This window comes from Zingiber officinale, chromosome 7B, assembly GCF_018446385.1.
Source record: "Zingiber officinale cultivar Zhangliang chromosome 7B, Zo_v1.1, whole genome shotgun sequence".
Classification (NCBI taxonomy): Eukaryota; Viridiplantae; Streptophyta; class Magnoliopsida; order Zingiberales; family Zingiberaceae; genus Zingiber; species Zingiber officinale.
This window is the reverse complement of record NC_055999.1, coordinates 101,142,729-101,160,172: the sequence shown is the minus strand read 5'-3', so window position 1 is coordinate 101,160,172 and position 17,444 is coordinate 101,142,729. Positions and strand designations below refer to the sequence as shown.

The window sequence follows — 17,444 nt, the reverse complement described above, 5'->3', positions numbered from 1 at the left end:
TTGATCATATAAATGTCTTCAAACATCAATTTACTTATTATATTGAGAGTGGTGATTTTTGAATAAATATGTCTGGAAAATAAAATTCATATTCAAAAAATCACTACACTCAATATTTTTTTGGTCAAATTAATATTTGAGAGCATGAATATAATTAGAAGAATTAGACAAACTCATAGGACTTAGTTTCATATCATTTCAAGCTCTCTAGATTCATCAACCAATTTTGGTCAAAACTCTTTAGGTTCATTCAATCAAAATCGGTTGATGTACCTAAAGGGCTTGGAATGATGTGAAACTAGTTTTTATGAGTTCGTCTAGTTCTTATTATGATTATATTCATGCTCTCAAATATTAATTTTACTCAATATATAGTTCTTATGATTATATTCATGGCTTCAAATATTAATTTTATTTAATATATTAAAAGTAATGATTTTTTGAACGCGAGTTAGATTTTTCAGATATATCCGTGTTAAAAAAAATCAGTGCTCTCAATAGTAGGTCAAATTCATATTTGAGGATATTTATATAATCAAGAGAACTAGAAGAACATATAAGCTCTGGTTTCACGTTATTCCGAAAACATTAGGTCTATCAACTGGTTTTGACCGAAATTCTTTAATTTCATTAGCCAAAATGGGTTGATAAACCTATATGGCTCGAAATGACGTAAAACTAGGTTCTATGAGTTCCTCTAGTTTTTATGATTATATATATGTTCTCAAATATCAATTTGGCATACTATATTGAGAGCAATGCTTTTTTGAACATGAATATGTCAAAAAAAAAATCTAATTCGTATTTAGAAAATATTGCTATCAATATATTGGGTCAAAACAGCTGATGGACTTAGAGAGATTAAAATTACATGAAACCAGATCATATGTATTCGTCTAGTTCTCCTAATTATATAAATGTCATCGAACATCGATTTGACACACTATACTAAGAACATATCCACTAGTTGAATTGATAGTGTGATATTATAGATATATAGAACGTCACTCTTAACTATTTCTATTCAGACATTAATATACAATGACAATATTGATGCGTTGAGACTAACATGTAGGTCATCAGATGACTTAATTTCATAAGTCATGAATATGAAATATGAGGTTGATACATGAGTATATATTAAAGAATATGTACTGGATGACCCCCGCCATGAAATATTTCATGGATCGTTATATGAGTACCATAAACATTCTCAAATGACTATTAGTATGAATAGTCCTTAGACCTGAAGTCACTATAATTCCCTAAATAAGGAGTTGTGTACTTTGGTATCGGCAAATGCCACTTATAACATGGTGGACTATAAAGTCAATCACTGGGTTTGCAATAAGTTATGCGGAGGGATGTGAGTGATGTATATGGGATCTATCCCTTCCATATGACAGAAATGATATTTGTGAACCTCTTGATTAGTAGGACACAAGAATTTATGACCATGCTCAAATGAGTCAATATGCAATATTGAACTTATTTGATTGAGTGTGTCTACTTAGAGATCAAGAAACACAAAGATTGATAAAAGGATGACATAGTCTATACCTTATTGATCAATCTAGATATCAAGATTAGAATGATTGAGTCATATAAGATAATAGACACGGAAAAATTAAGTCGGATCTTGATATTCTCGTTACTTGGGTAGCAATGATGTCTTGCTAGATACTACTCATTGTTTATGTATCTAAAATAGTTTTAGAGACATTGCCAACGTTAAGAGAGTCTATTGGGTCACGCACAAAGAATAAGTTGTTTTGGAGATGGATTCATATGATGGATCATTGGATTAAGTCTAATCCAAATTAGACTCATTGAGTTAGATTCAATTTGATCCAATTATTAGATTGAGTTCAATTCATACTAAACTCATTTAGTCAATTTGAATTAATGAGATAGTGACTCGTTGAATTTGAATTGCATGAAGGAAGATAAAATATCAATTTTTTAAAATTGACTATTCACTCATGAAGAATTCAAATATTGATTTGAATTCTTGAATGAATACCAAAAGATTCATCTTAATGGAGTGTTAATGCTCATTAAGTATATTCATTGGATGAAGTACAAAAGGCCTTTTTCATCTCATTTTTTATGTGTGCATCTTCGTCTTCTCTCTTCTTCCACGTTTAGCTGAAATCATCCTTGTGGTTGTTATTAAAATCTTTGATTGATTTTCTTCTCTACTTCGTGAGTTAGTGAGACAGACATAAGGCTTGTTCGTGTGAATACCGTTAGAGACACGGACGCGTGATCTTACTGAGATCCTTACTGTTGGGAGTTTGTGTTTATGCCACAAAGGTATAACTCTCCTTTAACAAACTTAGAATATAGGTTTCTCCTTTGCATGAATCTTCTGTAAAGGATTTAGTCATTTTTTCCACTACGTTTTCTGCATGTTTAGCGAACTAGATCTTATAATATATAATTTCAGTATTACTTAAAAAATAATACATGTTAAAATATTTTAGATATACTTTTTATTAGTATTATTTTAAAAACTTTTTTATTAGTTTAAATTTTTTTTTTTTTGCCGTTATAATTGTTTTGAATAATCATGTCAAAAATATGAAACAAAAATTAGATATTACCTAACTACATAGATATGATAACCCTAGCTAGTCATGAGATGATCAATTTTATTCTACAGAATTTTTCTATTGGTCATCAAGTTAAATTGAGAAGCACTCATGACGGGCGGACAAAAAGTCCAGTATCTATTGACTGCGCGTCCTATTTAGAGAAAATAATTCTATAAATTCATCGAATTGCTAGTACCTAAATGACAAATTGGATACTTTGCTGTTGTATCATAATCTTGGGGCAACTAACTACATAAATATATAGTAAAAAGATAATTCATTTATCTTAATATCTACTAAATCTACTAATCTATTTTTAAGACTAATATAAAATAGATAAATCATCAAGCTATTAGAGTCGGTGGGCGAGGCACATAGATATGATATTGCTTGTGGCTGCTCAGTAAATTTTAAAGATCGTCATGCTACCAAAAATTGACCTCGCCTCCAATTGATATGATATTAAATTATATTCTATTTAACATTATTAATGATCATTCACGGTATAGAATGAAAATATTCTTTTTTAAAGAATTTCATGACAAAAATAAGAAATTTTCATTTAAAAATCTTAATTCTACAAATAAATAATATCACGCTTTTGTAATATTTATTTTTAAAAATTCTAAATTTTAATTCTAAAGTGATTCAAAAATTTAAGTATGAAATCATTAAATTCAGATTAAAAAAAATGAGAGAAAAATTATAGACAAATGTAACTCTACAAAAGTTAAGTAGAACCTACAACCAAATGAAAAATAAAATTGAGACACTGATATTAAATTTTTTTTAATAAATTAATGGATGAAATTTTTATAATGAATTTTTTAACTAAGAGTAGTAGACCGACGATTAATAAAGTTTGACTCGAGTTTGAGCTCGGCTCAGCTTATGCTCGGCTGTTCCAGTTAGAATTAAAATCAAGCTTTCAAACTCGGAGCTCGAGCTCGAGCTCAGAGTCAAAATCAAAATAGAAATAATCGTACAGTAATATTTTTTATCAAGTAAATTAAATAATAAAAACTATTTGATTGTTTTAAAAATAAAATTTTAAATTCTAAGATTTTATCTAATACTAACCATTAATTATTTGATGTACTAAATTTTCAATATTTACATAAATAAAAAAGTGTAATTTGGTCATTTGGTTGCTTCGCCTGGATCCTATGCGAGGGAGTCGATTCATGTCTTTATAGTCCGTATGCGTACCAGCCGAAGCGAATACGCTGTTTCGATCTCCTCTCGCCAAAACCAAGAGGAGGAGCCGGCGGTCATGGACGAGGAAGAGCACGAGGTCTATGGCGGTGATATTCCCGACGTGACGGACATGGACGCCGACGTCGACATGTCCCATCCTGGAGAAGCGGACACCAAGGTAGGCTCTGCTCTTGTTTATTTTCCACCATCCCTAGTTCCTGATTCTCTTTCGGGCGTCCTGTTCCAGGATCTGGACGAGATGAAGAAGCGGCTCAAGGAGATGGAGGAGGAGGCCGCTGCCCTCCGCGAGATGCAGGCCAAGGTTGAGAAGGAGATGGGCGGCGCGTCCCAAGGTCACCAAATCCCTCTCCTTGTCCATTTCAAATATTGAAAATGTCGAAAATTCTCTTCCGATCTCGTGGAGTGTTTGTATCCATGACTTGATGAATTTCCTAGATTTTTTTTTTTGCTGGGCCTGTTCATAGGAATTATGTAATCAGAAAATTTGGTGTGAGAGTAGGAATAGCATTCTTCGTGCTTGAGAATCACCCAATGAGATGCCAAGATGCGAATTTGCTGCTACAAACTTTCTATTTTATGATAGTATAATTTATTGGTTAAGCAACCAGAATAGAATCTATTGTAACATGCCGATCTACTTCATCTACATGATCTTTGCAAATATATCTATAATTGTTTTTATGAGGTTTATCTTACCTGTGCGCATAAATATAATAATTTCCCCTCTTATATTCAGACTCTGATGGTGCAGCCGTGAGTCAGGCAAGTAAAGAAGAGGTTGATGCTCGATCAATATACGTTGGTAATGTAAGTTTCATACTTCTGTAGACTTATCTAGAACTTACTCGGGTGACTCTTTGATCCTACATAATGTTTAACATTGTACTATCTTTTACAATACAATTTGGGTATCTTTTCCAACACAATTTGTCTTTGACAAATCAATTGTTTATTGTTCAAAGCACTTTATTGGCAGTAACTGTTTGCTCATCGTGCGTTTGATGGCTGCTTGTGTCATCAATCATCTAGTGATGTTCTTTGGCATTCTAGCAACATAGGTTATAAACTGCTTTTGGTGAGTGCGTAGACATAAAACTCAGGATTGGGGCAGCCCTTTAAATTGTCTCAAGCTATGGATATTGCTAAGGTTTTAAAATTCGCTAGGCGCTAGTCGGGCGCTAGACCGGCACCTAGCACCTAGGCGGGGACTAGGCGCTGCTAGGCGGATTCCTCGGTATTAAAATAATTTACATAATAACTCACATATTATAACAGGCGTTGATGCACCATAAGAAGACCACCAATCAGCTTGAAAAACAAAAACATATAAATTATAAGATTAACTTTATTACCATCCAATATTGATATTGATTATTGCGCGATATATTATTTATAAATTTACCTGGCGATTTTAAAGTTCTTTGTCGGATAGCTATTGGCAAACCAAAAAGTCCTTCTGCTTTCTTGTATTTTTCCAATTGATTCGTGATCTTATCTTGTAAATCCTCACCTCTCACCAATCTAGATATGCACTTGTACAAACCCTCCATCACTTCTGTATCATTTTCTATATCAGGGTTTGAGTAAAAACACTCTAGATTCAAGAAATATCCGGCTGCGTGCAAAGGTCGATGCAGTTAAATGTTCCATCTTTTGTCAATGAATTCAAAAATGCTACCATATTTCTCTTCATTATTGTTAAATGACGCAGCGATAGCTTCTTTGGCCCTGTCCATTGCCTCATAAATATAACCCATGGGAGATCGTTTTTCACCGTCTACCAGCCGTAATACTTTTACCAATGGACCACTAGCTTTTAATGCAAAAACCATATTTTTCCAAAAAGAAGGCATCAATATCACTTCTGCTACACATTTTCCTGCGACCTCTTTGGAAAATCGACTATTTGCCCACTTTTCAGATGTAAACATCTTTCTCAGATTTGCTTGTTGTACATGAAACCGCTTTAAAGTCAAAAAAGCGGTTGCGAAACGTGTCTTTGCGGTTCTTACCATGTCTCTCTGTCTAAACTCTCTCATCATGCTCAATACTTGTGGTCTGTTGTAAATATAACCATTCACCATCAATGCCCGTTCATGCAATTTTTTGAGATGAGGAATTTTGAATATATCCTCAAGCAACAAATCTAAACAATGAGCTGCACAGGGAGTCCAGTATAAGTGTGGAAATCAGTTTTCCAAAAGACGACCTAAAAAAAAAAAATTTATTCAAAAAAATTAAAAATATAATTCAATTATTAATTGGAACTTGGAAATAACAGGCTAATATTTAACAAAAATTTAAAATATTACCTGCACTGACATTGCAGCTTGCATTATCTGTTACAATCTGAACCACATTTTTTTCTCCATTGCGATACACAAATTTAGAAAGCAACTCAAACATTTTGTCTGCTGTGTGAGAATAGCCTGAAGCATCAACTGATTGGACAAATACACTTCCTTTGGGACCATTCACCAAAAAATTTATAAGAGTCCTACCCTTTTTATCTGTCCATCCATCTGCCATGATTGTGCACCCAAACTTAGCATGATTTTCTTCATGGGATTTGAGAAGTGAGTTCGTATTTGCCAACTCCTTCAAATACTTAACCCTCACTTCATGATATGATGGAGGTTTCATCCCAGATCCAAATTGTCCAATAGCTTCAATACAAGGCTCAAAAGAATCATATTTAACAGCGTTGAAGGGAATTCCAACATTATATATCCATCTTGCAAATTTCTCAACTGCAATATCTCTTAACTTCTTTTTATTTTCATCAAATTGTCCTTTGCTTTTTGCACGTCTTTGTTTGACAATTTCATCGACATCTTTCATAAAATAAAGATTAATAGGCCCAGTTTGTTTACACTTTTTACCTTGGGTCGTAGGATGGTTGCTTGAATATGATATTGGTCGTTTCCCTTTCACTTTAGTTTGATGATCATCTTCTTCATCTTCTTCCAAATCTTCCAAATTATCAACATCATCAGAATGAGGAATTTCATCCATTTGATTCTTCAAATTATTCTTTTTTTGCATAAACTCTCTAATTTCTTCTTTAACATGCTCAGGACATTTCGGGCAAGCTTTCACATTTCTATTGCCCCCAACTAAATGTAACTTGTGTCGATAAATTCCACTATTTGTTATTTTACCACAAAAAATACAACTGACAACATTTGGATTTTTAGGATCTGAACATATTGCATAATTCCAAGCAATATCTTTTCGAGTGGATGAAATTGTTATATTTGACATGGTTAACTCAAGAATCAAGAGTCAAGAGCGCTGCAATTAATAATAAACATTCAATAAGTAAAACAATATAAAACAGTAAAAATATATCAAAATATAAATATGATTTATACGAATTAATTACAATTTTTAATTTTAAATATATATATTTTTATATATTTAAATCTGATTTATATGTATTAATAAAATTTATTAGATTTTTTTTATTTTACATATATTTTTTATATATTTAAATGATTAAATCTGATGTATATGTGCTAATAATATTTATTAGATTTTTATTTTTTTTTATATATTTTATATATTTAAATCTGATTTATATGTATTAATAGAATTTATTAGATTTTTTATTTTAAATATATTTTTTATATGTTTAAATAATTAAATCTGATTTATAATTAATAAAGTTTATTAGATTTTTTTAAAAATATTATGTTTAAAATTTAAATAATTAAATCTAGTTTAAAATTAATAAGATTATTAGATTTTTAAAATATTTTTGATACATTTAATTAAAATTAAATAATTAAATCTGATTTAGAAATTAGAATTAATAATATTTATTAGATTTTTGTTTATTTTAAATAATTTTTATATATTTAAATCTGATTTATATAAATTAATGCAATTTATTAAGTTTTTTAAAATTTTAATTTATTTTTATATCTTTAAATTAAATTTATATGAATTAATAAACTTTATCAATTTTTTTATATTTTTAATTTTGTTTATATATTTAAATTTGATTTAATAAAATCAAACTTTTTCTCCTTTCACTGTTTCACACGAGACACGACCACGGCGATGCCATCGCGATGCCCGCGACGGCGCCAGAGCCGTTGCCGGAGGCCACCGACGTCGCCGGAGGCGTCGCGGGAAGCCTTGGGCGGCGTCGCAGGAAGCCTTCGGCGTCGGAGAACTCCCGCGACGCCGCTGGAGGCGTCGGTCCCTCCCGCGACGCAGCTGGAGGTGTCGGGGCCCTCTCGCGACGCCTCCGACGCCGCCGAAGGCATCTCGCGACACTGCCGGAGGCGATCGCAGAATGGCCAGGATGCTTCAAATTGAATTTAAGTAATAGAAATTGAAACCTTACCTGCAGGCGACGCGTGAAGAAGCAGGACACGTGAAGAAGCAGCCACGACAAATCCGTCTAGTTGCAGCAGCGGCGGACGCAACGAACAACAGCGGGAGATGAAGAGACAAGTTTAAAGAGATTAATTAGGGCTTTAAATAAAATTTAAAACAAAAAAGGAATCTTTTAGGGTCGTTGCGCTTCGCGCAGAAGAGCTGTGCTTCGCTCGCTTCTGCGCGAAGCGCAGCGACGTGCGCGCTTCTTAAACCTGTTGCGCTTCCAAGTTCTCGGAAGCGCAAGGGCTGCGCCTCGCTTCGCTTTGCGCTTAAGCGAGCGAAGCGAGCGCTTTTGATAACTATGTTGAAGAAGCTCCCCATATAGAAACCCCATCGATGACTTTCTATCTCCATACCAATCGAAGAACTCTTACCAAAGGTGCAAATATTTTCAAACAAAGTGTCACACCATTCCAAAAACTCATGCTCATCACATTATAGTAAGCCAATTTTCCTTTGTTTGTTTTTGACTATTTACATTTCTCCCACATATCACTTGTAAACATAGTCCTTAAACCAGATTTTTTTTTAATCAAACTTTGCAATGTGAGGAAATTCGATGCAAATCTGGTAACTCCTGGCTGGACTATGTCTCTCTTATTTGTGAAACTTTGCATCAATGACAAAGTTTTATGGTGAGCATAAATGAAGATGGTAAAAGACTTGGCTTGCCCAATAACCTTTTTATATCGTGGAAGTTTGTCAATACTTTCAAGCATGAGATTAACGGTGTGAGTTGCACATGAACTTCAAAAGATCTAAGGTCGCTTTTCTCTCATCAATTTAGCTGCAGTCATATTATTGGTGGCATTGTCTGTTATAATCTGAACAATATTCTGAGCTCCTACTTGTTTAACACACTTGTCAACATACTCAAAAATAAGTTCAGCTATATGCGCCTTGTCCGAAGACTCCATAGATTCTAAAAATGTAGTACCAGCTTGCAATTAACACACATATTTAAGATGCTTCTTCTTTTTCTATCACTTCATACATCTGTCATGATCGAGCACCCATTCTTTTCCCATTCTTCTTCATGTTTTTTTATCAATTGCTTTGTTCTTTCAACTTCGGCTTTCAATAGTTGATCCCTAAGTTGATATTGAGTTGGAGGCTTGAATCCTGGTACAAATTGACCCACTGCCTATATTAGTTGCTTGAAGCTATCATTATCAATAGTATTGAATGAACCCATCTCCCTGTTGGAGTAATCCCAATGGTTCGTGCGACTATATGTTTTGGTGTTTGGGCAAAGGGTTTAATTTAGGTTCACCCTTGTATTTGATATGTGTATATGAGTGTGCAGGTTTACAGGATACAGATACGACTCAGCTTGATGGCTTCGGGTCCAGTGAAAAATGGAGCATCCGAGGGACCGTGGACAAGGCAGCAAGGACAAGGACTAAGGGAAGCAACTTCGAGGCATACGCGAAGGATGACATTGGGGACGAGTCGCGGGGTTGAATGCATCCGAGGGACTAGAGCCAAAGGAAGTAGGCTTGAAGGAAAGAGGTCAAAGCTGTGAAGAACAGTTAAATGAGTCGTAAGGGTCCGAGTGCGAGAGAAATGTATTCGGGAAGGGAAACCCCAGGTTTAGGGTTGTGCCAGTCTACTGGTAGAGGTTTTGTGCCCGAACGACAGGGATCGGTCAATTGGTGTTGACACCAGTCGACTGGTAAAGAGCTGTTGGCCAGGACCAGTCGACTGGTGCAAGGACCAATCGACTAGTAACGGTAAAACAGTTTTACTGTTTCTTCCTAAGCTCTATAAAATAGAGGTTGGGATGGCTGGCCAAGCTGACAAAATTAGACTTGGTTAAAGCCTAATTAGTAGTCACTAAGTGCTCAAGGTTTCCATTGTGTCCAGGTGTTCTTGGTTGGTGTTGTGGTGAGGTTTCTCAACCGACAAGGAGTTGCTTGAGCTGTCGTAGTTTGCCGGGGGTTAATCCACCGAAGGATTGAGGAATCGTCCACCTTACAGACAACCGTGGAGTAGGAGCCCTAATCTCTGAACCACGTTAAAGGAAACATGTTAGTGGTTTGCTTTCTCTTATTGTCTTTAGCTTTCATATTAGTTTGTATTTTCGCTGTGCAAACTAACAATTGTAGGAAGCGATCAAATTGGGGGTAACGTCTATTCAACCCCTCTTCTAGTCGGCCATACGATCCCCAACACTCCCAACATATTGTTGAACTTGTTGAGTTCTCTCTTTAAAAGGAGCCTCATTTATATTTTTTCGGCGAAACACTTTACTCCCACTAGAGCCTGCATTTTCTAGAGCAATTGCCGATCCATATCTATCCATGGGGTTAAGTAGAAGAGGTTTTTTAATTCCATCTATCCCTTCAATTTCAGGACCTTCTTCTTCGTCTATAGAAATAGTCACCTCTGCTGTGCAACTTTGTTCTTTCATTATTTTATTTTTTTTTCCGCTCCTCCCTTCTAAAATTGTCTGTTTGCACTTATTTTTATCTTCTTAAGATACTTTTCGACAACCAGATATATTTCTAGGTATATTTGTTATGTGCTCCTTGATCTTATACACTCCCCCGATATCGTTTTTTCATACAACTTGCATTTAATTTTATCGAGATTCTTAGTCAATCAATATTCCAAATTCTCATCCAATGTCATTTGACTTTCTCTTAGGAATTCCGGATTCAAGTTGAGTGACAGATGCCGTCGAAAATGGATTGTTCGCCATTGTAATTGTGATAACCTGAAAAGTGATTTAAGAATAAATTTATAGTATATAAATCAGTTAAAAATATTAATATAAATCAGTAAAAAAATATTATCAGAATATAAATATAATTTATATGAATTAAATAATTGATAAAATTTATTAGATTTTTTTAACATTTTAAATATAAATTTATGAATATAAATATGATTTATATGAATTAATAAGATTTGTTAGAATTTTTTTATTTAAATATAAAATATCAGAATATAAATTAATTAATAATATTTATTAGAATTTTTAAATTTGAAATATAATATTATTAGAATATAAATAACTTAATAAAATTTATTTTTTAAAATATTTTAATTTTAAATATTTTTTATATATAATTTATTGGGATAATTTAATTAGGGGGTATAAAAGCCTATTTAAATTACCTTATTTAAGTGAGGAATTGTTGAATTAAATAAATAACATATAAATTTAAAAAATAATAAATAAATTAACAAAAAATCGCGTGCTGAATGCGACGCGCGACGTGGCACGGTGGCGGCAGCGAGCGGCACCGAGCATGTTCCTAGACACGTTTGGGGTCGTCGGACTATTCCTCGGAAGCGGCGACCCCAGGCGGGTCCCGCAACGCTAGAAGCTTCGCGGGAGGTGTAAAAAATTGCTTAAAAATATAAAATAAATTTAAAAACTTACAGTTCTTCCGGAGGAGACGAGAGGCGGTCGACAGTCGAAACGGTGAGATCGAATAGAGTTCAACCATTTAGGACTTTAAATTGAAAAAAAAATAAAATAAAAAATTCCTAAATTTCCGCGACGACGCCCAACGCTGCCTAGGTAGCTGGGCTGCCTAGGTTAGATGCCTAGCACCTTTCCGGTGCGGGTGCCGGCCGCTGAGCGCCTAGGCGGCCGCCTAGGGCACATTTTAGAACACTAGATATTGCTAAGCAGTTGTTTGAGTGAGCATCTAGGGAGAAACACCCAGTAAGTGCATACTTGCCTAGTATTTGAATTAGGGTTTTGGGGTGAGATTTGAAAGGAGGAACAACAAAGAGAAGAACAATAACCGAAGATATATATATAATTTTGATATCACCTCATCACATTGATTGAGAAGGAAAATGATAACTATGGCTTCACACTGTTGGAGGTGGCTTCACAATCTGCATTCAGAAGCTTCTGCCACCATTGTCAATGAAATTATTATATGTTGTGCTTCTTATGAGGGGAGGAACTGTGGATTGAAATAAGGTGATAGAAAGATTTTCTCAGTGGCATCTTTCACCTGCTTCCTTTGCTGGAAATAGAGAGGAAGGGAAAGACTAAAGATAAAAACTTTTCCTGCTTTTCCCAATTATCCTTTTATCGAATTTGAACAGACAAACTACTGTTTGGTGCCATGGAGCTCAAATTCGACCTTAAAATTTTGATTTTTTTTTCAAATCTATTTTGATTAACATATTTTGATTTTAAAAAATAAAGTTGTAAAATTTAAGGGTCCCTCGCCTTTCATTGCCTGCAAGGAAACAATTGGAATGGAAATTTTAGTTATTTCCATCCCTCCATGGAATGAAAATTCTTTTCTAAAAGATTGATCTTTATTGTTATGTTGGATGTATTTAATTAAACAACTTAAATAGAATACAAATTGCTGGTTGATTGAATTGTTGCAAAGTCATGCATATGAAAGACAAGAAAAAAGCAGATAAAAAGTAAAGTGTCTATTGTTAGCACAAACAAGCTAAACATGATGTCAAATTTTGCTAAAGTAAGCTAGACTGTAGACTTTAGTTTCAGGTCAAATTATTTTTTTTACTTTTTATATTACTTATTATATTAGTCGACCCCACCTAGTGGGAAAAGGCTTGGTTGTTGTTGTTGTTGTTGTTGTATATTACTTATTATATTACTTTACTTAGGCAACCAATATTTGTTTATTTTTAGGATATTTTATATTGATTTGGTTAATCGACTGTTCTGAGGTCATCACATCTCTATCTTGATCTGGACAATTTGGGTTTATTTTGCTTCAATCCTTAGATGGAAATCATTTTTAAACATGTCTTTATGTCTTGGCGAGGGAAATTAGGTTGTTTTCTTATTGTTAAGAGATTATCTTTTTATTAATTGGATTCATAAAATAATGCTTCACTATGGTCACTTCATGCCTATTGTTTTGATCAGAAATGATGACAACAGATTGGTGATCCATGTTCATTTTGCTTCCATCCTGAGAGAAAATTTGTTTGAGAATGGCTTTTTGTCTTTGCAAGTAAAATTAGTTGACCTTGTTATTGAGCTCAAGTAGTTATCTTAGTGGGCATGCACTTGCTTGAAGTACCAACAGTAGCTATTCCTTGGAAAATTGTATTCTTCTTTTCATTTCTCTCTCAAACAAATTTCCAAGGAAGTTCATTTGAGTGAAGTGTTGAATCAGTTCTCTAAAAACTTCTAGAAGCTCAGTAACAAAGACCAAAGAAAGGCTATCATACTAAATTTCATACAAGCTACATTTTTTTCTTTCCAATAATGGTCAATTTCATTCAAGTTGGAGATTCATTCATCTGAGCCTTTGTATCTACTCTAATATCTTTAGCCTATTATCACTATAGAATCTAAAAAAACTTTATCCCCATAGTTACTGTCAGCTAACTCCTGCAATTTTATATCTATTATGTTTTATTTGTAATTTTACCCTATGATTCATGTTTCTTTTTATATTATTTGCAACAAAGTGGGTTTGGAATGAACTACGAATTCTAGTATCAATTACATGTTTTTCCTTTTTTTCTGTTCTTGGGTACATTTATTGATACACCTTTGGACAATTCAGGTTAATGCTTTTTAATTCTACATCTAACAATGTGCAGGTACAGATATTCTGTTTTTGGAATTGAGTTGTCTGATGCTCAATTTTTGGGTTCCAGAAACTTCTTGTTTAACTAAGCTTGTAGTCTTGGAAAAAAAGATTGTGTATTGATTGATTGATGGAAAGGGATGAAAATGGAAATGAGAAAAAGAGTACTTAAAAAAGTTGGGGGAAATTCTGAGGGAGTTGAAGAAAATGAAAGTTACAAAATATAGTAAAAAAGTGGTAAGGGAAATAAAAAAAAAACAAAGTGAAAAAGAAAAAAAATAGTAATTATATGTGCAGAAGATAGGAAAGGCATGGAGATGGCAAACTGGATGGTAACTTTGACATTAATGCTGATAACTTAAAGGAAAGGCTTGATAGTCAACAGCTTTCTGTTAATGGCAAATCCAAGCAAGTGGAGTGAAAAATTCTTTCTCATTGTTTATCTATTTCTTCATGACGCATATGCAACTTTAAATGCTGGAGCCAACTGATTCTTGGAGTTCCTTGAAGTCTCTTATTGCATTGCAATATGGTGAGAGGTCCTTGATCTGTTGCGTTTGACCTTTTAAACTTCTCCTTCAATTGTTTTCATCTACATACTATGTACCTATTCCTTTATGCAAGAAAAAAACATCTACTTATTCTTAAAGTAGATATGTAATCAGAAAATGTCTTGTTTTTTTTGGCTGACTAAATTTCTGAAAATTGATTCATTCATCCTTCTCTCCAAACAGATCTGCATAATATGTACTTTTACAAAATGATAGAGGATTGAACTGGGTGAGGAGAGTCTAATAATAATGATCAGCTAACTAGTTTTCTTTGTTTGGAACTGATATGTACTAAATGAACTTTTATTTCGCTGGAATTCATGGAATATGGTTCTTTCTTTGCAAACTGCAGTTCTGCAATCAATGTTACTCGTCACTCTTTTTATTCATCCACACATACAAGAAGTTAGAGTGTGGTGTGGTTATAGAAACAAAATGTTACTATTAGGAGCAATTAGGTGTAATTAGAGAAATGATTAAGATATAAAAACACTAAAAGGTGATAAACAAATTTTGTTTGGACAAATTGAATTGATAAAATTTGTAAATCATCTTCATGAAGCTGGGTTAGTATACTTTTGGCAGTCAATTATATCAGTTGTATCCCTTCATTGGAGTAAAAGGTGAAGTTGTCGCCTTAGTGACCCTTCTAGGGCGGCCCTACACTCTATGGAAGGGAGTAAATCAAGGGGAGGGGGTGTATTTGCCCTTGCGCAGTGGCCCTTTGCATGAGAAGGTAAGGCACCTAGTGAGGAATTGTATCCCTTCATTGAACATACATATGCTAGATTATTTCACTAGTGATTCAAATCTCCTAAATCATTTTTAATTATCAGCTAGAGTTTTATTTATTTATTTTTCTTAATTACTTCGACTTGTCTAGAATTTATTTGCCATCTTTGAACACTTCGTACCAAATTAATTTAGTTTTTCTCCTATCATCATTGATTGGACTTGCACCACTTGCGCTTATTACTCCTGGATAGCAGTTTTCTTGTTTTTTTATCTTTTCAGATTGGTTATTTTTTTCATTTTATCATTTATTGGGTCTGCACCTTATTCAAGTTTTATTTTTCTAGTAATCACATATTTTATCTTAGCAGTTGTCAAACGTTCTAGTCCATAGACTGCTGGTCGTAAGATAAGGGGCACATGAAGACATGAAGATAGCACAACCATCTTTCTATCGGCTTCAATTACTTACTCTTTGTCCTATTAGGGGTATCGTCATCAATATTTACCTGTGAAGTAGCATATTTAAGATATTCCATGTTAAATGGTGAATATTAAATGTGGTATCTACATATCAGTATAAGTGATTTAGAAAACCATGTATGCTAGAAATGTAGTCACATATAGACACGCCATGAAGGGATAGGATTCATATAGTTGACCCCCTTAGTTGAGACACAACCTCTTCTTGTTAACCAATATAATTAGTGGAGACAATGCTTTTATAAATATGCTAAATTGCAGACAGCCAGTTTCTTGTCATCAAAGTTAAACTTTTTTATTATGTTACTAATGCATTTTAACCAGATGGCATTACTTATTACTCTTATTTTATAGTTTCAGAAGTAGGGATGACAATTGATAGGATTTGGGTAGGATTTCATATCCTCCGTACCCATCCTCATTTATTATATCTATACCTGTGCACATTCCCATACCCATTGGATATTTAACTTTCATACCCATCTCCATACCCATCAGAGTTTCGGATATCCATATTCTACCCATCATCCTACTACCATTCTCGTTTTTTTTTTAAAAAAATTATTTCAATGTATTTGTCAGCTCTTCCTCGTCTCGCACTCCTTTGATCGGGTGAATATTTTCCGTGGAAAAGAAGATGAGATACGTATTGATAACCGGATAAAGAGACAAACTAAGTCTTTTTTTTCTAAGACGGAAAGCGAGCTATTTATATATATATCGGGTATCGGGTATCGGGTAGGGTATGAGTAGGATTTTACCACATCCGCCTCCATACCCATATCCGAATACCATTTACTATAATTGGGTATAAAACTTTCCTCCATATCCTCCTCCATTCGGGTCAGATGTTGGATTACCCATCGGATTTGGGTGAAATTGTCATCCCTATTCAGAAGCCAATAAGGTTGCAATTGTCCTTTTTTTTTCCATAGAAATATTGCTATGGGAGTATCTGCTAATCTTGAGGCTACCTTACCTCACAAATCTACCTGATGAAAGTTCTGTTGAAATACTAGTGATTATTATTCTCCGGATTCAGCTGGTAGCAGCATTTTGTAAATATTCATTGAAAACTCTTGAATTTATTGTACTTTTGAATTGAAAATGCAGGTGGATTATGTTTGTACGCCTGAAGAAGTCCAGCAGCATTTCCAGTCATGTGGAACAGTCAACAGGGTCACTATTTTGACAGACAAATTTGGTCAGCCAAAGGGTTTTGCTTATGTTGAATTTTTGGAAACTGAGGCTGTTCAAGAAGCTCTCCAACTGAATGAATCGGAGTTGCATGGTCGTCAAATAAAAGTAAGGCGATGTAAACATATCCATGTCATGCAGCATTACATACGATGTTTTTCGTCTGTTGAAACAATATACATCAGTTTTGCTTGTGTCTGTGTTCTGCAGGTGGCTGCTAAACGGACTAACGTCCCCGGGATGAAGCAGTTTCGCCCACGACGATTCAATCCCTATATGGGATATTCCACGAGGAGGCCTTACATGCCACCACCATATTTCCCCCTGCCCTATCCCTACGGGTTGGTAAATTGTCCTTGGACTAGCGGATGTGCAATGTGCAATCTTTGTATGACAGGATCTTTGCGTTGTTTTCTTAATCTTTTGCAGGAAGACGCCCAGGTATAGAAGGCCAATGCGTTACCGTCCATTCTAAGAGCATAGCATTATCGATATTGCTTCATCACTGTGGCTGCATTTTCTACTGATTCATTCTCAAGACAACTGCAACGTTATTAAATTATTAAGGACGAAATGTGTGTGCAATTGTAAGCACCATAGGTTGAATGTGCTATTTGGCTGTCCCTTAATTTGTATTCCTAACTGCAACTACTCCAAATCTTAAGTTCTATTCTACCCCATGTTATTGGAAATTCAGATCTTCATATTTTTTTACCTTATTTAAA

General features: G+C 34.2%; 1 protein-coding gene across 3 annotated transcripts; it reads left to right on the top strand.

The window, feature by feature from the left end:
- The first annotated feature begins 3,749 nt into the window (after window positions 1-3,749).
- On the top strand, window positions 3,750-17,444 carry LOC122006542 (polyadenylate-binding protein 2-like). 3 transcript variants are annotated; one of them, XM_042562087.1, is made up of 6 exons: window positions 3,750-3,972; window positions 4,042-4,147; window positions 4,552-4,622; window positions 16,636-16,827; window positions 16,930-17,060; window positions 17,149-17,411. In XM_042562087.1, the coding sequence occupies exons 1-6, from the start codon at window positions 3,799-3,801 to the stop codon at window positions 17,192-17,194; spliced, it is 720 nt and encodes a 239-aa protein (XP_042418021.1). In that variant the 5' UTR covers window positions 3,750-3,798; the 3' UTR covers window positions 17,195-17,411. The 3 variants fall into 3 exon arrangements, with proteins under 3 accessions (XP_042418021.1, XP_042418020.1, XP_042418022.1); XM_042562086.1 differs by having other exon boundaries at window positions 3,750-4,147; window positions 17,149-17,444; XM_042562088.1 differs by lacking the exons at window positions 3,750-3,972; window positions 4,042-4,147; window positions 4,552-4,622 and adding an exon at window positions 13,794-14,288 and having other exon boundaries at window positions 17,149-17,444.